Genomic DNA, 14,159 nt, shown 5'->3' on the forward strand with positions numbered 1-14,159 from the left:
TGTGTTAGACCACGTCTCCAAAGAGGGCTACGACCATATTGCCTCCTCCACAGCTCTTCTGCAATGCTGCTCGGCCTCACCCCAGGTGAGTGCAGCCTACTGCCCCTGCCCATGACCTTGGCTGGCCTTGACTTGTTGACCAGGCAAGTGGGGCAGAAGTGATGCTCTGTGAATTCTCAGTTTGCCCCCTGAGACATCTCAGCTTTGGCCTTGGCACACTCAGAACACTCATTCTTAGGCTCTAATCAATTGAAAAGAAGCTCAAGGTAGCTACACAGAGAAAGAGAGGGAGTGGGGTGGTCCCAGTCTTCTAGCCATACCTGCTAGGAGCCATACATGAGTGATCCCATTTCCTATCTGTCCACAGTCTCGTGAGACCTCAGGTAATGCCCTGAGAACAGAGCCAGCTTAAATTCCTGATCCACAGAATCATGAACAAATGAAATGATGTTGTTTTAAGCCACTAAGTTTTGGGGGAAGTTCATTACACAGTGATTGATAGCCAAAGCAACAGTGTGAGCCAAATAAATACATGTCAGATAAATAATAAACTGCAACTTTGACAAATTCAGAGCAATAGCACTGGTCCACTGTCAATACATGTTAAGTTGTCCTTCACCCTTGATTATTTATTACCAAATCTCATTTCAAGCCTATGTCACACTTAACTGATTAGTGCTCAAGCTTTTGAAAAAGCGGTTCTTAGAAAATGTAATCCTCTGATTCTACCTTGCAAAAGGCTAAGAAAATGTGGTCTGTGGATTAAAATTCCCTGGATTTCAGTCTAAATTTCCCTCTTGGTAGTTTTTAGACAAATATCCAAACAAATATATGTTTCACTCGTTGGACCTACAGGATGTTTGATGATTTTTTATAATTTGCTTTCAGAGCTGTATTGTGAAGTGTCTTGAGATAGTACAGTATCTGAATAAATAGTATGATAAATAGTGTGATCTCTCTCTAGGTCTAGATATTTAAACCCAAAGGATTAGATTATTTCTCCATGAGAAAATATGTACAATATTTTTCCAGAAGAAAATCGATTTTATATATTTAAATAGACATACATCCTTTCTGTTCTGAATACTTGTAGTCTATTCTCTGATGAGAAGGGGCTTGCCCTTCTTCCTTTCATTTCTATTGAAATAATAAAATTCAGATATGATGTCATGTGTAGACATTTCTCTCGGCCAGCTCCGCCCATGAGAAACTGTTAATGGATGAGTTTTATTTCATTAATTTCTAAAATTACATGCTAATTTATGCTTAGCAATATAGGCATTTTTTATATGCCAAATACATCGCATTTATTTTAATAGGTAACAAAAAACCTTTTCCTACTGGTCATGTGGCTTACTCTCCTAAATCATGTTTACTCAGATCTCAAGTGTACTGTAAACATTAACAAATCTCGATGCTTAGGAACTAGGAAAGAATCTCGTTAGTAACATCCTTCTTTTTATTGGAACAGAGGAAGGAAGGTCCAAGAACCTTGGGCTGTGCCTTTAGCAAATACTTATGTGGCCTCCGCTTCAGAATTGGGGATTATGCAAGTTCTTTCTCACTGCAGTATTTCATCAACATTAAAAGGATTTTTACAAAACTATCTAGGACTGGCTCAGTTATATGTAAGGGGTAGAGTGATTCAACTCCTCCTTTTTTTTTTTAAGATTTTATTTATTTATTTGACACAGAGAGTAAGCTAGAGAGCAGAAGCAGGGGGAGCAGCAGGAGAGGGAGAAGCAGGCTCCCCACGGAGCAGGGAGCCCGACGCGGGGCTCAATCCCAGGACCCTGGGATCCTGACCTGAACCGAAGGCAGATGCTTAACTGACTGAGCCACCCAAGTGCCCCTCAAGTTCCTCTTATAAAAGAGTTTATTTATGGCTACTATGAATATCACCCCTTCTAAGTAGCCTTAATATGTATTAAAAAATCCATGTTAATTTATTCTTCTTTTTGAATGACTAGCACAGAAGAAATTTTTTAAAATTCTGATTCTTAGAGGAGAGAAGATTCTATCTGGCGGCTATTCCTCATTATCTTCCAGAAACAAAATCCACTGAGGAAGTCAGGTTATCCCTTTTGGAGAACCAGTACTTCGAGAAAACTCGGTTGTTATGGTATTTGAGAAAATTTGGCATGTTATCATCACTAAGACTGAAGGAAAGATGTTTTCTTGTTACAAAGTCAAAACTGTAGCTGAACGGCTTTGGAGTTCAGGTGACTACGGTTCCACGTATGGGTGAAGGGTTACACATACCTCTCTTGATGGCATTCACTCATCACCCAGGCTATTCACCAATGCTTACAAATGGGCTAGCCGGAGCCTGGGAACCTTGGCACTTATCCAATACTGTATCACCCCAGGTGCCCGGTGACACCTGATTAGAACATGTGGATATCAAAGGAACACCCAGAAAACAGCTACAAAATATTAAGATCAGGAGGAATCCTAGAGACCCCTCATTTAACTCACGCATCTTCGTGTCCATATGGCAAAACTGGATTGAGAACTGTGTTTTCACAGCCATGTCTATGACCCTCCTATCTGCCATCATAGTTGGATGGCCATGAAACACTGGTGTGGCCCTGGAAAAGCAGGACAAAAGTGGGGGGCAAGGGGCAATGCCACAAGACCCCATAGAACCTCTCCAGTCTCTTCCACTGAAAGGGACGCTCTAATTCAGATTCTTAATACCCTGTGTGCTGACTACCATATGACCCCACTTACCAAGAAGCCTGGAGAATGATATGCAGAGAAGGCACCAGAGAACTAGTGAGGGGAGGGAAGCAGCAGATGCCAAACTAAGGACTGGCTACCAGAAGTCAGCACAGCAAATTGCCACAATGTACTTGGCTCTATGAACCACTTTTCAGTTAAATCCCTAAACCTCACCTTGCAAATATGGACAAAAATTACAGAGCTTAGGGCCCTGAGAAATGTGATATTCATAGAATCCTTCACACTGACAGCTGGAGGAAAATAAAATACATTCCCTGACTCTGAGAGGCTTCCTGACCTTAGGTCCACATGCAGCCTGAGCTCTGTGTCATGAGCCAAAGAAAAAGAAAGAAATAAAAGACCTGGCACATGTCCTTAGGTGAGCTTACTCAGGAGATAATAACGGAATTAAAATATCATTATTGAGCTTTGGTTATGAGCTGGATAGAAACTGCAAGTCCTCAGAGACATAAGAAAGTAGAAGAAAGAGGATAAACACATTACAAGCTACACAGCAAAGGCATAACACAAAAGGACACTGTTTTCATAGTTGCCAAAGAGACTCTGATTGAGAAGAGTGCTTCAGAAACAGAGGGAAGAATGCACTTAAAAGTTTAGGGGGCTACCTTATTTTCTTATTTCCCAAAGGAAACCAGGATACCTTGGATGGTGAAGCCATTATGGGGCTGGAATGCAGAGGAGGCTAAGTCTTACACAGTGAGTAGTGTCTCCCTTAGTCTGCAAGCAAAGGTGAGTTAACTATTTGGTTACCCTTAGCTGACCTAATGCCAACACTCCGCAGGAGGGAAATGTCACAAAGGAACTCACAGTGTATTTTCCCTGAAACACAATGCCATTCACGCAACAAAGTATACTTTGAAACCTGCCTCTGAAATCCCACAGAGGTTACATGGGCATTTTTTGCTACAAGCCAGAATCCTAAACTCCAGTTTTAACATTGTTTTAGCTGTGGCTTACTTATTGTTCGGAACCTCTGCATGTGCCCATTTAGTTTTATTATTATTGGGATTTATTTTTTATCTTCTTTAAAAGATTATGGTATTTTTTTCCTTTGGCTTCAATATTTTTTGGTTATTCTACCTTTAAGTGAGCCCCCCTAAAAATTATTCTTTACTTTTAAAACATTTTTCTTTAAATGCTTTCAATGATTTTATCTTTGGCACACTTTTGTCATCCTAATTCTTGAATTTAGTCTTTTATTTTTTACCTTTCTTGCTATTACCTGCTTTAATGAATTTTTAAGATGACTATGATTTTTTTCTGAAGGTTCCTTAAAATCTTTTATCGTTTCATTAAAAACCTTTTACCTCTTTTATCTTTTAATATTTTCTTTCTATTAAAATAATTTTTGAGTTATTGGTATATCTACATTTAATGTTTACCTATTGCCTCATCCTTTTGCCTGTAGGATATTTCAGAATATTTTAATATTGCCTTTTATTCCCTGATCATTCTTGACTTAGTCTTCTTTCCCTTTATTGTGGGCATTATAGTGGTCATTAAAGTGAGAAACTGTGAGAATGATGGAGGGAGAAAAAAAATCACACCATAAAGGGGGGAGATGGAGCTTTTATCTTACAGCAAATTGCCTTTTAGCATTTTCAAATGTTTCCCATCACCTCCAACTCTTACTTTCTAGCATTTATCCAGATAAATCCATAGACCCACAGGACTGGCCAAGATGATAATGATCCTACTTGTGCAGGTATTTAAACCCCATAGATTGGGATTCCTTTCTCCTATCACTTAGCACACAGTCTCTTAGACCTAACAGGTTCTAAAATTTATGGCTCATTTATTTATTCCACTAATATTTATTGAGCACCTACTATATGTCAAATATGTTGACAGATGCTAGGGATTCAAAGGAGAATATGTGGGAATGTGGCATCTGCCTTCATAGAACTTATAACCTATTGGGGAAATCTAAAAGTAAACAAACAATGGCAATATATTCTAAGTGCTGTGATCACTAACATTTACTGTCTGGTTACTAAATGCTACACATGGTGCTAAGCACTTTATATGGATTATCTCATATGTCTTTTAAGAACATGTGGAAGGAAACAAAATCCAAATTTACAGAATGAGGAAAAGCTTTCTAGGGGAAAAGATATCTAAGTTAGGGACTGAAGATGCACAGGAATTTTCCAAAGGAAGGAGGGGTTTAGAGGTTGAGTAAAAAGTTCATGAGGCAACGGGATGCATGGGACCACTGAGAAACCCAAGGAGGCTCAGGCTTGGAAGAATGTGATGAGTGTGTTGCTGGAGAGATGAGGCTTGAGAGGACAGGGGAGTGTAGATCAACTAGAACCCTCTAATCCATGTTACAAAGTCGGGGTTTCAGTCCAAGTGTACTGGGTAGCCATTGGAGAATTTAAAGCCAGGAGTGACATGCTCAGATCTGGGTCCTAGAAGGGTTCTTCCAGCTGCAACAGGGAGAACTATCCACAGTAACAGAGGCCAGGTAGGAAGTTCCAGAAGTAATACAGAGAGGAGAAATGGTGTTGGCCTGTAAACAGAGTGGGGAAAGGGAGGTGGGAAAGGGTGAATGGAAAAAAGAGATGCAGGGGCTGGAACTAATAGAAGGTGCTTTTGCGTGAGCTATGGAGGTGAGGAGTCAAGGAAAAACACCCAGATTTCTGCTTGTGCGAGAAGAGGTGATGCCAATGTCAGGTACAGAAAAGAGTGGGAGGGAAATATTTGCAGCAAGAGAAAGGGGAAGATGATGTTTTCAGTTCGGGGCATTTGGTATTGAAGGTGTCCATCAACTGGTGGAAGAAGATGATCAGTAGAACTTCGGATAGGTAACTTTTGGGTAGTGGTCAGCGAGGAGGTGGTTCTTAAGATGAATGAGGGATGAGGTTGCCATGGGGAGAGATAATTGAGGATCATCAGCCTTCCAGGGGACAGAAAGGAGAGGAGGATACTGCAAAGGAGAAGAGAAGGAAGAACAATGAAAAAGGGGATGGAAGGGAAACATTGCTCCAAGAATGCAGGAGTGCTCAGTGCATGGTCTGCTGCAGAGAAGTCAAGTAATAGAGGAGGAGAATTCAGCAAGGATTGGCAATAGGGAGCGTGAGTGACAGTTTCCTAAGAGTTAGTAGAGGCAAAACCAGATGTCTGCGGCCAAGACATGGGGAGTGAGGAAACAGAGTGTCAGGCAGAGAGGCCAATTTAAGGAGTTTGGTTGTGAGGAGGGAAGAGAGAAGAAAGTAGCTAGAGGAAGGACAGTCTTTTCCTTCAAAGAAGGAAGGGATTTAAGCATGTTTGATGCAGTGAGAATGGAACCAGTGATGAGGGAGGGAAGGAAAACACAGATGAGGGAGGAGAGAATCAAGAGAATGAGAGGCCCAAGAATGAGGAAGAGATGGATCCCGGAGCACCAGTGGAGGAGGAACATTAGCCAGGGGGTGAGGCATTTTTTTTTTTCATTGTAAAAAGGAGGGGAGAATGGGAGGGGAGACCCAGATGAAGTTAGGTTATAGCCCTGTGATCACAAAGTCAGGCTGTTCTCATCAGGAAAACTTCCATTTTTCTCAGTGAAGCAGGAAGCATGGCAACATGCTGAGAGTAAGGGGATGGGGTGTCAGAAGAAGGTCTAAAGTGGCTGCTGTAGAAAGCAAGCAGAATTGACGGGACAAAGCTTGAAAGCCTGGCTGAAGATGGAAATCATGTATAGCATCATGAATTTGCAGAGTTGCACAATTTTGTCCAGTAAAACTCATCAAGCTCTGTATCCACACTGGGGAAAGTAGATAGTTGGATTCAGCCATAGCCCCAGGGGTCCTAGCTTTAGAAAGGAAAGCATATCACCTCACATGGCACCATTCATGCTCATCTTCTCCCAGGACCAGGGGAAAGCTCTGGGGGAGGAAAGAGTAGCTGTTTTCATCTTTGTCAACTTCAGGCTGAATGATCCCTGGCCTGTATAATCAATACTATTTCTACCTAACTGATCTAGTCCTTTAAGCAGCTGATGGGATATAGCTCAAAGTTTATATTCTTCCTAACAATGTGGAATATGGTTACAACACCTGCCCCAAGAAATTATCTCCCACAAACAGCCAACTGATAAACAAACTTGGAGAATACAATCTACATATGCCACAGAGACATAAAAGGAACATTAAATTTGGAGCCAAGAGATCAGGGTTCACTGCTAGTAATTTGTTGTGTGACCCCTGATCAAGTTTCTTAACTTCTACAAGATTCAACGTTTCCTCTGTAAACCACAAATGACCCGCCTGATGCAAAGGACTTTAGGAGTAAATGATCCCATGTATCCAGGCACTTGGCACAGTGCATGCTCAACAGATGTCACTTTCCTTTCTATTTTTCCTTCTTCCCTCCAGCCCTGAGTTTATGTGATTCTACGACTTAACAGGAATGGTCTAGAAAACTAAATGCCATAAGTCTATAATTTTCAAATGTTTAGGTAAGAAACAGATTGAATATGCCCTAAATTCCATGACATAAAACTGCATGAAATAATTACTCTTGCTACACAAAATGGGACATAGTATTTTCTGTTCTATTCTATTTCATTTTTATTTATTTTTTATTTTTTTTAAAGATTTTATTTATTGGGCGCCTGGGTGGCTCAGTTGGTTAAGCGACTGCCTTCGGCTCAGGTCATGGTCCTGGAGTCCCGGGATCGAGTCCCGCATCGGGCTCCCTGCTCAGCGGGGAGTCTGCTTCTCCCTCTGACCCTCTTCCCTCTCGTGCTCTCTGTCTCTCATTCTCTCTCTCAAATAAATAAATTAAAAAAAAAAAGATTTTATTTATTTATTCATAAGAGACAGAGAGAGAGAGAGAGAGGCAGAGGGAGAAGCAGGCTTCCCGCCGAGCAGGGAGCCCGATGCGGGACTCGATCCCAGGACCCTGGGATCATGACCTGAGCTGAAGGCAGACGCTTAATCATCTGAGCCACCCAGGCACCCATGTTCTATTTCATTTTTAAAGATATGTTCATCATAAACCAATAAATTAATTTCATAATCTAATAATGGATCATGTCTTGCAGTTTAAAAAACACGGTGTAAGAGGCTCATTTTTCTATCACTGAAATCAGTACATAAATGGACCACAGAATGGAAAATGCAAAACACACAACTAAATGAACTTCTCCCAAAACTGCAAGAAAGACGTTTCAGCTTATGTTCATAAAAGACTTGGCTTCTTGCTCACCCGGGCTGTGAAGAGTCATCTTATCTGATGATAAACTCATAGCACTTGGTTTGCTCTGGAAACACCAGTGTCCTGACAGCACTCTACTTACTAGGCACTTATTTTAGTCCTCACTCAGGGTGAATGGCTCAGGGGGCTGGAGATGAGCAAGAGGATAAGAGAGCCAAGGGTTGTTAAGGGTCTGCTCTTTGTACTTTTACCTAAAGAGTGGTAGTAAATGCCACAGACACACTTAGAGGGGAAGCCTCCAAGCTTACCCTGCTCTCTTGCACTCACCTGCTGTGCTCAAACCAGACTGTATTCCTTTCCTTTGCTAAGCTGTCATGCTCACGTGCTGTCAGGCCATTCTGCAAATGCCATTCCCAACTTCTGGAACATTCTCACCTGGCTCACTGCCACCTCCCCGAGCCATCACTTTTCCTGAGATAACTTCTCAGACACCCTAAATCTAGGTACTCCCATGTACATCCCCAGGACAGCACGTCCACATTCACTCTGCACTGATTTACTGAGGGCCTACTACGTGCCAGGCCCTATAGCACCTGGGATACAGCTATGGATGAAACACTAGTCCCGTTCTAGAGGAGGAAATAGACAAGAAATAAACAAATATGTAATATAGTTGCCCACCATAATATTATAAACTGACATATGGCAATATAAATACACGATGAAATTATCACACCTCATTATAATTTCCTCTTGACTTGTGTGCATCTTCCCTATGGATTATACGTACAGTGTGTGGCTCTGAGCCTCATAACAAAAGCCTGATGAATTAAAGTATAGCCCTCAACCTTTTGGCTCTCTCCATTGTCCTGAGAATTTGTCTTGTTTTGATCGCATATAGGACATAATTTAACTTTTAATCTGCAAAGGGTCTGTTCCACATATTTAGAGTTATTAGCACTAACACCATGCTTACTTGATTCTCGACAACGACTTATTTCTAAATCACGAGGTCCTTCATGTAGGTGGCGGCAACCCTACTTAGAGGGACCTTTTATCTTTCAGGAGCCCTCCTGCCTATGGGTTCCCTAGTCCTTCAGGGGATGCTTGAATAGTAGTTCCTCCAGTGATTCTGCACTAGAGAAAAGTATACAAGCACAGGAGAGGGAGGAAAAACCAATAAATTCAGGAGTAGCATCAGCCCATAGACCCCTGAATCTAGCATCAAGCAATTTTGCAAAAAGTTCATTGGTTACCACCTCACAACACATTAGGATGACCACTATCAAAACAAACAAACAAAAATCAGAAAATACCAAGTGTTGGTGAGGCTGTGGAGAACCCAAAACCTTTGTGCACTGTCAGTGGGGATGTGAAATGGTGCAGCCACTGTGGAAAACAGTATGATGTTTCCTCAAGAAATTAAACATAGAATTACCATTTAATCCAGTCAAAAGATTTTAAAGCAGAGACTTAAAGAGCTATTATACACCCATGTTCAAAGCATTTTTATATGTAAACCAAAATGTGGAAGCAACCCGTGTCCATGAACAGATGAATGGATAAACAAAACAGGATATATACACACAATGGAATATTATTCAGCCCTTAGAAGGAAGGAAATTCTGACACATGCTACAACAGAGATGAATCTGAAGGACATGAAGGTAAGTGAAATAAGCAAGACACAAAAAGACAAACACTCTATGATTCATTTCTATGAGGGGCCTAGAGTAGTCAGATTCATAGAGACAAAAAGTAGAAGGGAGGGTTCCAGGGGCTTGAAGGAGGGAGAACAGGGATTGTTAATGCGGACAGAGTTTCAGTTTTGCAGGATGAAAGAGCTCTGTGGACAGATGGAGGTGATGGTTGCACAACAGTATGAATGTAATTAATGCCACTGAACTGTACATTTCAAAATGATTAAGATGGTGAATTTTATGGTATGTGTACAATTCTACCACAATTAAAAAAAAAAAAAAAAGAACTTGAACTGGTAGGTTGTCCAGCTCTGTGTCAGAATCAGACAAACCTGACTCTAGCACATACCAGCTCTAAGAGCCAGGTGAGTGACACAACTTCCTTGAGCCTCAGTTTCTTCACCCATAAAATGAAAATGGTGATGACAATATCTAATTTATAAAAGCTTTGCGAAGATTAAATGAGATAGTAATGTTTGTCAAATACAAAATTCTGAGTTTCATATCTGGTACATATAAGTACTAATGCATCAATAAAACCATGCTCTATTGCTTTTGTTGGCTCTGATCATTATCATTAATCGTCATTATTACTAGCTTAACTCAAAAATTAACATCAACCTGTAGAAGTATGTCCCGCCAAAGTGAGTACCTTACAAATCTGCTAATTTAATCCCAGAGCAGAAATCTATGATTCTAGGCTGGGGTAAACTATTCCTTAATTTTTGAAGTCTTTGATTCTCACTTTGCCCCAAGGATATTTTTAGACGACAGAGCAATGTGAATTTGTGTATAAATGCTTGATGTGTTAAGATAATGAAGATATTTCCCTTACTGCAAGAAAAAACCTTCTGATTCACCTTTCTGCCTCAATGTTTTTCTGAGTTTCTCATGATTTCTTCTGTAACAAGCAGAATAGGTGTGAAAAGGCAAAATGAGATGCATTGCTGTTTGAAAATGAAACATTTGAAATTTTAATATGGACAGAAACAGAAAGAAGAAGTTAAATGTTATGTATGTCACCATAGACTACTTTCTCTACTTTCAATGACAAATTTGATTTGGAGCAACAAAATTATATAAATATAGCATCACATGATACATCTGTGTTCTCTGGGATTTTTCATCATATAATAATTTCTTTATTTTAAACAACTTAGGAAAATTACTTCAAAAAAAGAAAAGGTTGAACCCTATAAAAAGAAAATCACCTGAGATGAAATATACCCTTATTAACAGTCACATGCAATATTCTCAGGGGCAAACATATAATCAGTAAGTCTAAAACATGAAATGCATTAAAAACAGGATGAACTAATTCTCATTCCTATTTTAAAGGAAGGCAAATGTCCTATCATTAAATCCTGCATTATGAGGGGATTTGAGGACTTTACTCCTGGATGCCAGTTACAGAGTTGCACTGTAAGCCCACACTCAAAAAATCCTGGACCCAGTCCACAGAGAATTTTAGATAACACATCAAGTTCATTATACAGAAGAATCGCGTGTTTCCCACAGAAGAAAGGGGATATAGTACAACGGAATGAGGGACCTTTATAGAAATGACAAAAGACAAATGCGCTATTCAAGGGAACCTCCAGTACCTGTTCTGAACAAATGAAACTGAGGATTAGTGTTGAAAGGGATCTTTGAGATGATAAGAAGGACCAAGAGAAATGGCAACAGCAAAAGAAATTGCAGTTCCAGTAGCTGACCCATGTACATTCAAAGCAGACTCGATAAGAGAGTTTCTGTCCTTAGAAGGTGGGCCCGGGAGGAGATCTGACAAAGAAGCTTGCCCAAGCACCACTTGGCATTCTGAGCCACCATAGCACAAGACGGTGGCGGAAGTGAACATGACAAAGTGGAGGGTGGTGATAAGAGTCTTCCCTGGAACTTTACATTTTAAAAGTTTACAAGAAAATCACAGGAGGTTGAAAACAAAGGCTGGTGATGCTGAACAGGTGACTCTTGAAATCAGAGATAAACGTTTAAGAGACAGAAGAAAAAAAAACCCAAATCAAACAAAACAACTTAATTTAGTCTTAATCACTAACTGGGAGGAGTTTCACAGCTGAGGCTTTGAAGGTTTGAGAAGGTCTTCCTATGCCCAGGGTTTAAATATACATACGTTCAATCAGCAGAAGAAAGGGACTAACAAGATCAATCTGTGGCAGACACCTGCCTCAAACAATGGCACTGATCTCAGAGGGATTTTAAACAGCTGTGCATAAACTTCAAAAGTAATTTGCAACCAAATTAGTAAACGTCACCCTCTTTCCCACTAGACACAGCATTTTTTAAAAGAGATTAAGCATCCACAATAAGCCTGCCATTTTACAAGTTACCCAAGACAAGTTAGGAAACAAATGAAGATGGTGATTCTCAAGGTTGGGGTATGGGGTGGACCCAGGAGCCGAGGAGCAGGGCTCCTGTGCCAAACAGCCCTGCCAGGGAAGGGGCCGTGGTGGTGACGGCTTCTACAGAGGTGCAAGGGGAGCATGGAGAGAACCAGTGCAGCTGCGGCCAGACTCGTGCTGGGGTGGGCACCTGGCGCTGGCAGGACCACACCCTCCCGGGGCGCTGCACCCTCACCATGGACGGCCGGGGGAGAGCAGCGAGTTCTCGATTCTCCCTCCACGTTACCACCCCGGCCTCGTCAGCTTGTGCCATGACTGCACCACCTTTTCTTAGCGCCACTTTGAGCAGGACAACCCCAAAGGTCAACGCAGCTCCATGGCACGCTCCTGGCAGAAAGAATCAGTCTCCAGTGGGGCCAGCCTTTGGGCTTCTCTTCATTCATGACTACAGGGAGTGCCCCAGCCTTTGGCGTGAACAGTCCCTTTCACACTGATAACTGGGGCTCTTAAAAATTCGATGAAATACAGATATTTAACTCTACTTTCTTAACACGTGGCCCTGAATGCTGATACACAAACAGGCTCACTTGAGGTTACAGGACTGAGCATCAGACTTTTTTTTTTTTTTCTGTATCTATCACAGAGCCGCCTCACCCTACCCCAGGCCCTTGAAAAGAAACTTGAGTTTGTCTAGAAGTGAGTCTTGGCAGCCTTGTCTGCTGCTCCTGCAAACCCCAAGAAAACAAGTTATTCTCTCCTGTGGGCAGGTCACCATCTGCATCAACCACCTCTCCTTCAAATGTTTGCCAAGGATATAAAACTTTCCACCTTCTTCCCTCCCTCCCACCCCAATCAGTTCAGGTAAGAGGGGGAAAAAGCGAGAAGGAAGAGAAGGCGCCCCCAGCCCCGGTGGCGTCCCCACGGCCAGGGGCCGTAGCATCCCGCGCCACCCGCACGCAAGAAACCACGGGAAGCGAGTGGCCAAAGTTCGCTGCGCTCTAGTCGCTCTGCGGCTTGGCTGTCAGCCCGCGCCCCCCGCCCCGGAACGTCTCAAAGCGGGAGCCGGACGGGCCTCCCCCCCCTCGCCGGGCCGCGCTTCCGGCCCCGCGCAGACCCCCCTGCCCTCCCCCGGCCGGCGACGGGGCGCCCAGGCACCTACCTTCAGGCGGGGCGGCCGGGGTCCCAGCGCGCTGCTGCTCGGCGGCCGCGCGGGCACTTGCGGGGCCCGGCGCCGGCCAGGGGGCGCTCGTCACCCCGCCGCCCGAGAGCCCGAGCGGGCTCCGCGGACGCCCGCCCAGGAGCCCGCGCCCCGCGCCGCGTCCCCTCCCACTGAGGCCGCGCTCCTCCCCGGCGCTGCTCGCCCGGCTGCCGCTCGGCCCCGGGTAGGACCCGCCGCGCGCCCCCGCCGCCGGGAGGCGGAAGGTCGCCGGAAGGGGGGCCGAGCACCAGTCGCGGGCCGAGCGCGCGGGGATTCTGCGCCTCACCAAACTGAAAATCGAAAAGGATCCTTCCAAAGGGAAGGATCAAGGGCATTCGGTAAAAAGAACTTCGTCGGTTTTGTCTTGTTTTTACGCTAGAAAGGGCTCATCAACATTGTTCTGAAGTTTTCTTTTAAAGTGACCTACACGAGGGGCGCCTGGGTGGCTCAGTTGGTTAAGCGTCTGCCTTCGGCTCAGGTCATGATCCCAGGGTCCTGGGATCGAGTCCCGCATCGGGCTCCCTGCTAGGCGGGGAGCCTGCTTCTCTCTCTGCCTCTGCCTCTCTTTCTCTCTCTCTCTGACTCTCATGAATAAATAAATAAAAAAAAAACATTAAAAAAAAAAAAAACGTTACAAAGTGACCTACGCGAGGAGGTTTGGGTGGATCTTTTCTAGGTTGAGCCCTACCTACGATTTTATTTTTTTTTTGCACACTGTGGGTCTTATGTATAATTTCCAAAGTTGCATTGTTTTAAATTTGACAGCCCTTGAAACTGCAACGTAATGTCCTCACAGTGCATTTGTTATTTGAAGACTTGTACACCTCGTTGGTGATGCTAATGGTAATCATGATGAGGATAATTGGTAATCATGATGAGGATAATCGGTGTGGTTTTTCCTATACTCCATAGAGTTAATTTTTCATTCAGGTTAGAAAACTGTATGTCTGGTTACCGATATTATTACAGAGCTATTCTCTCTCAATTATGACACACATGATTAAAATGTACTTGGTT

The 14,159-nt window shown here is 43.0% G+C and overlaps 1 protein-coding gene across 2 annotated transcripts in view; it reads right to left on the minus strand.

The window, feature by feature from the left end:
- The window catches only part of PRKCQ (protein kinase C theta), a 183,870-nt gene extending 170,184 nt beyond the window's left edge, over window positions 1-13,686 (minus strand). Inside the window, exon 1 of one of the 2 annotated variants that reach the window (XM_078075116.1) lies at window positions 13,570-13,686. In XM_078075116.1, the coding sequence (XP_077931242.1) occupies window positions 13,570-13,656 (87 nt within the window). In that variant the 5' untranslated portion in view covers window positions 13,657-13,686. Of the gene's footprint in view, window positions 1-13,103; window positions 13,216-13,569 lie in introns of those variants that run through there. The other variant, XM_078075118.1, reaches the window with a different exon arrangement.
- Window positions 13,687-14,159: the final 473 nt, after the last annotated feature.

Source organism: Halichoerus grypus, chromosome 6 (genome assembly GCF_964656455.1).
Source record: "Halichoerus grypus chromosome 6, mHalGry1.hap1.1, whole genome shotgun sequence".
In the NCBI taxonomy this organism is placed as follows: Eukaryota; Metazoa; Chordata; class Mammalia; order Carnivora; family Phocidae; genus Halichoerus; species Halichoerus grypus.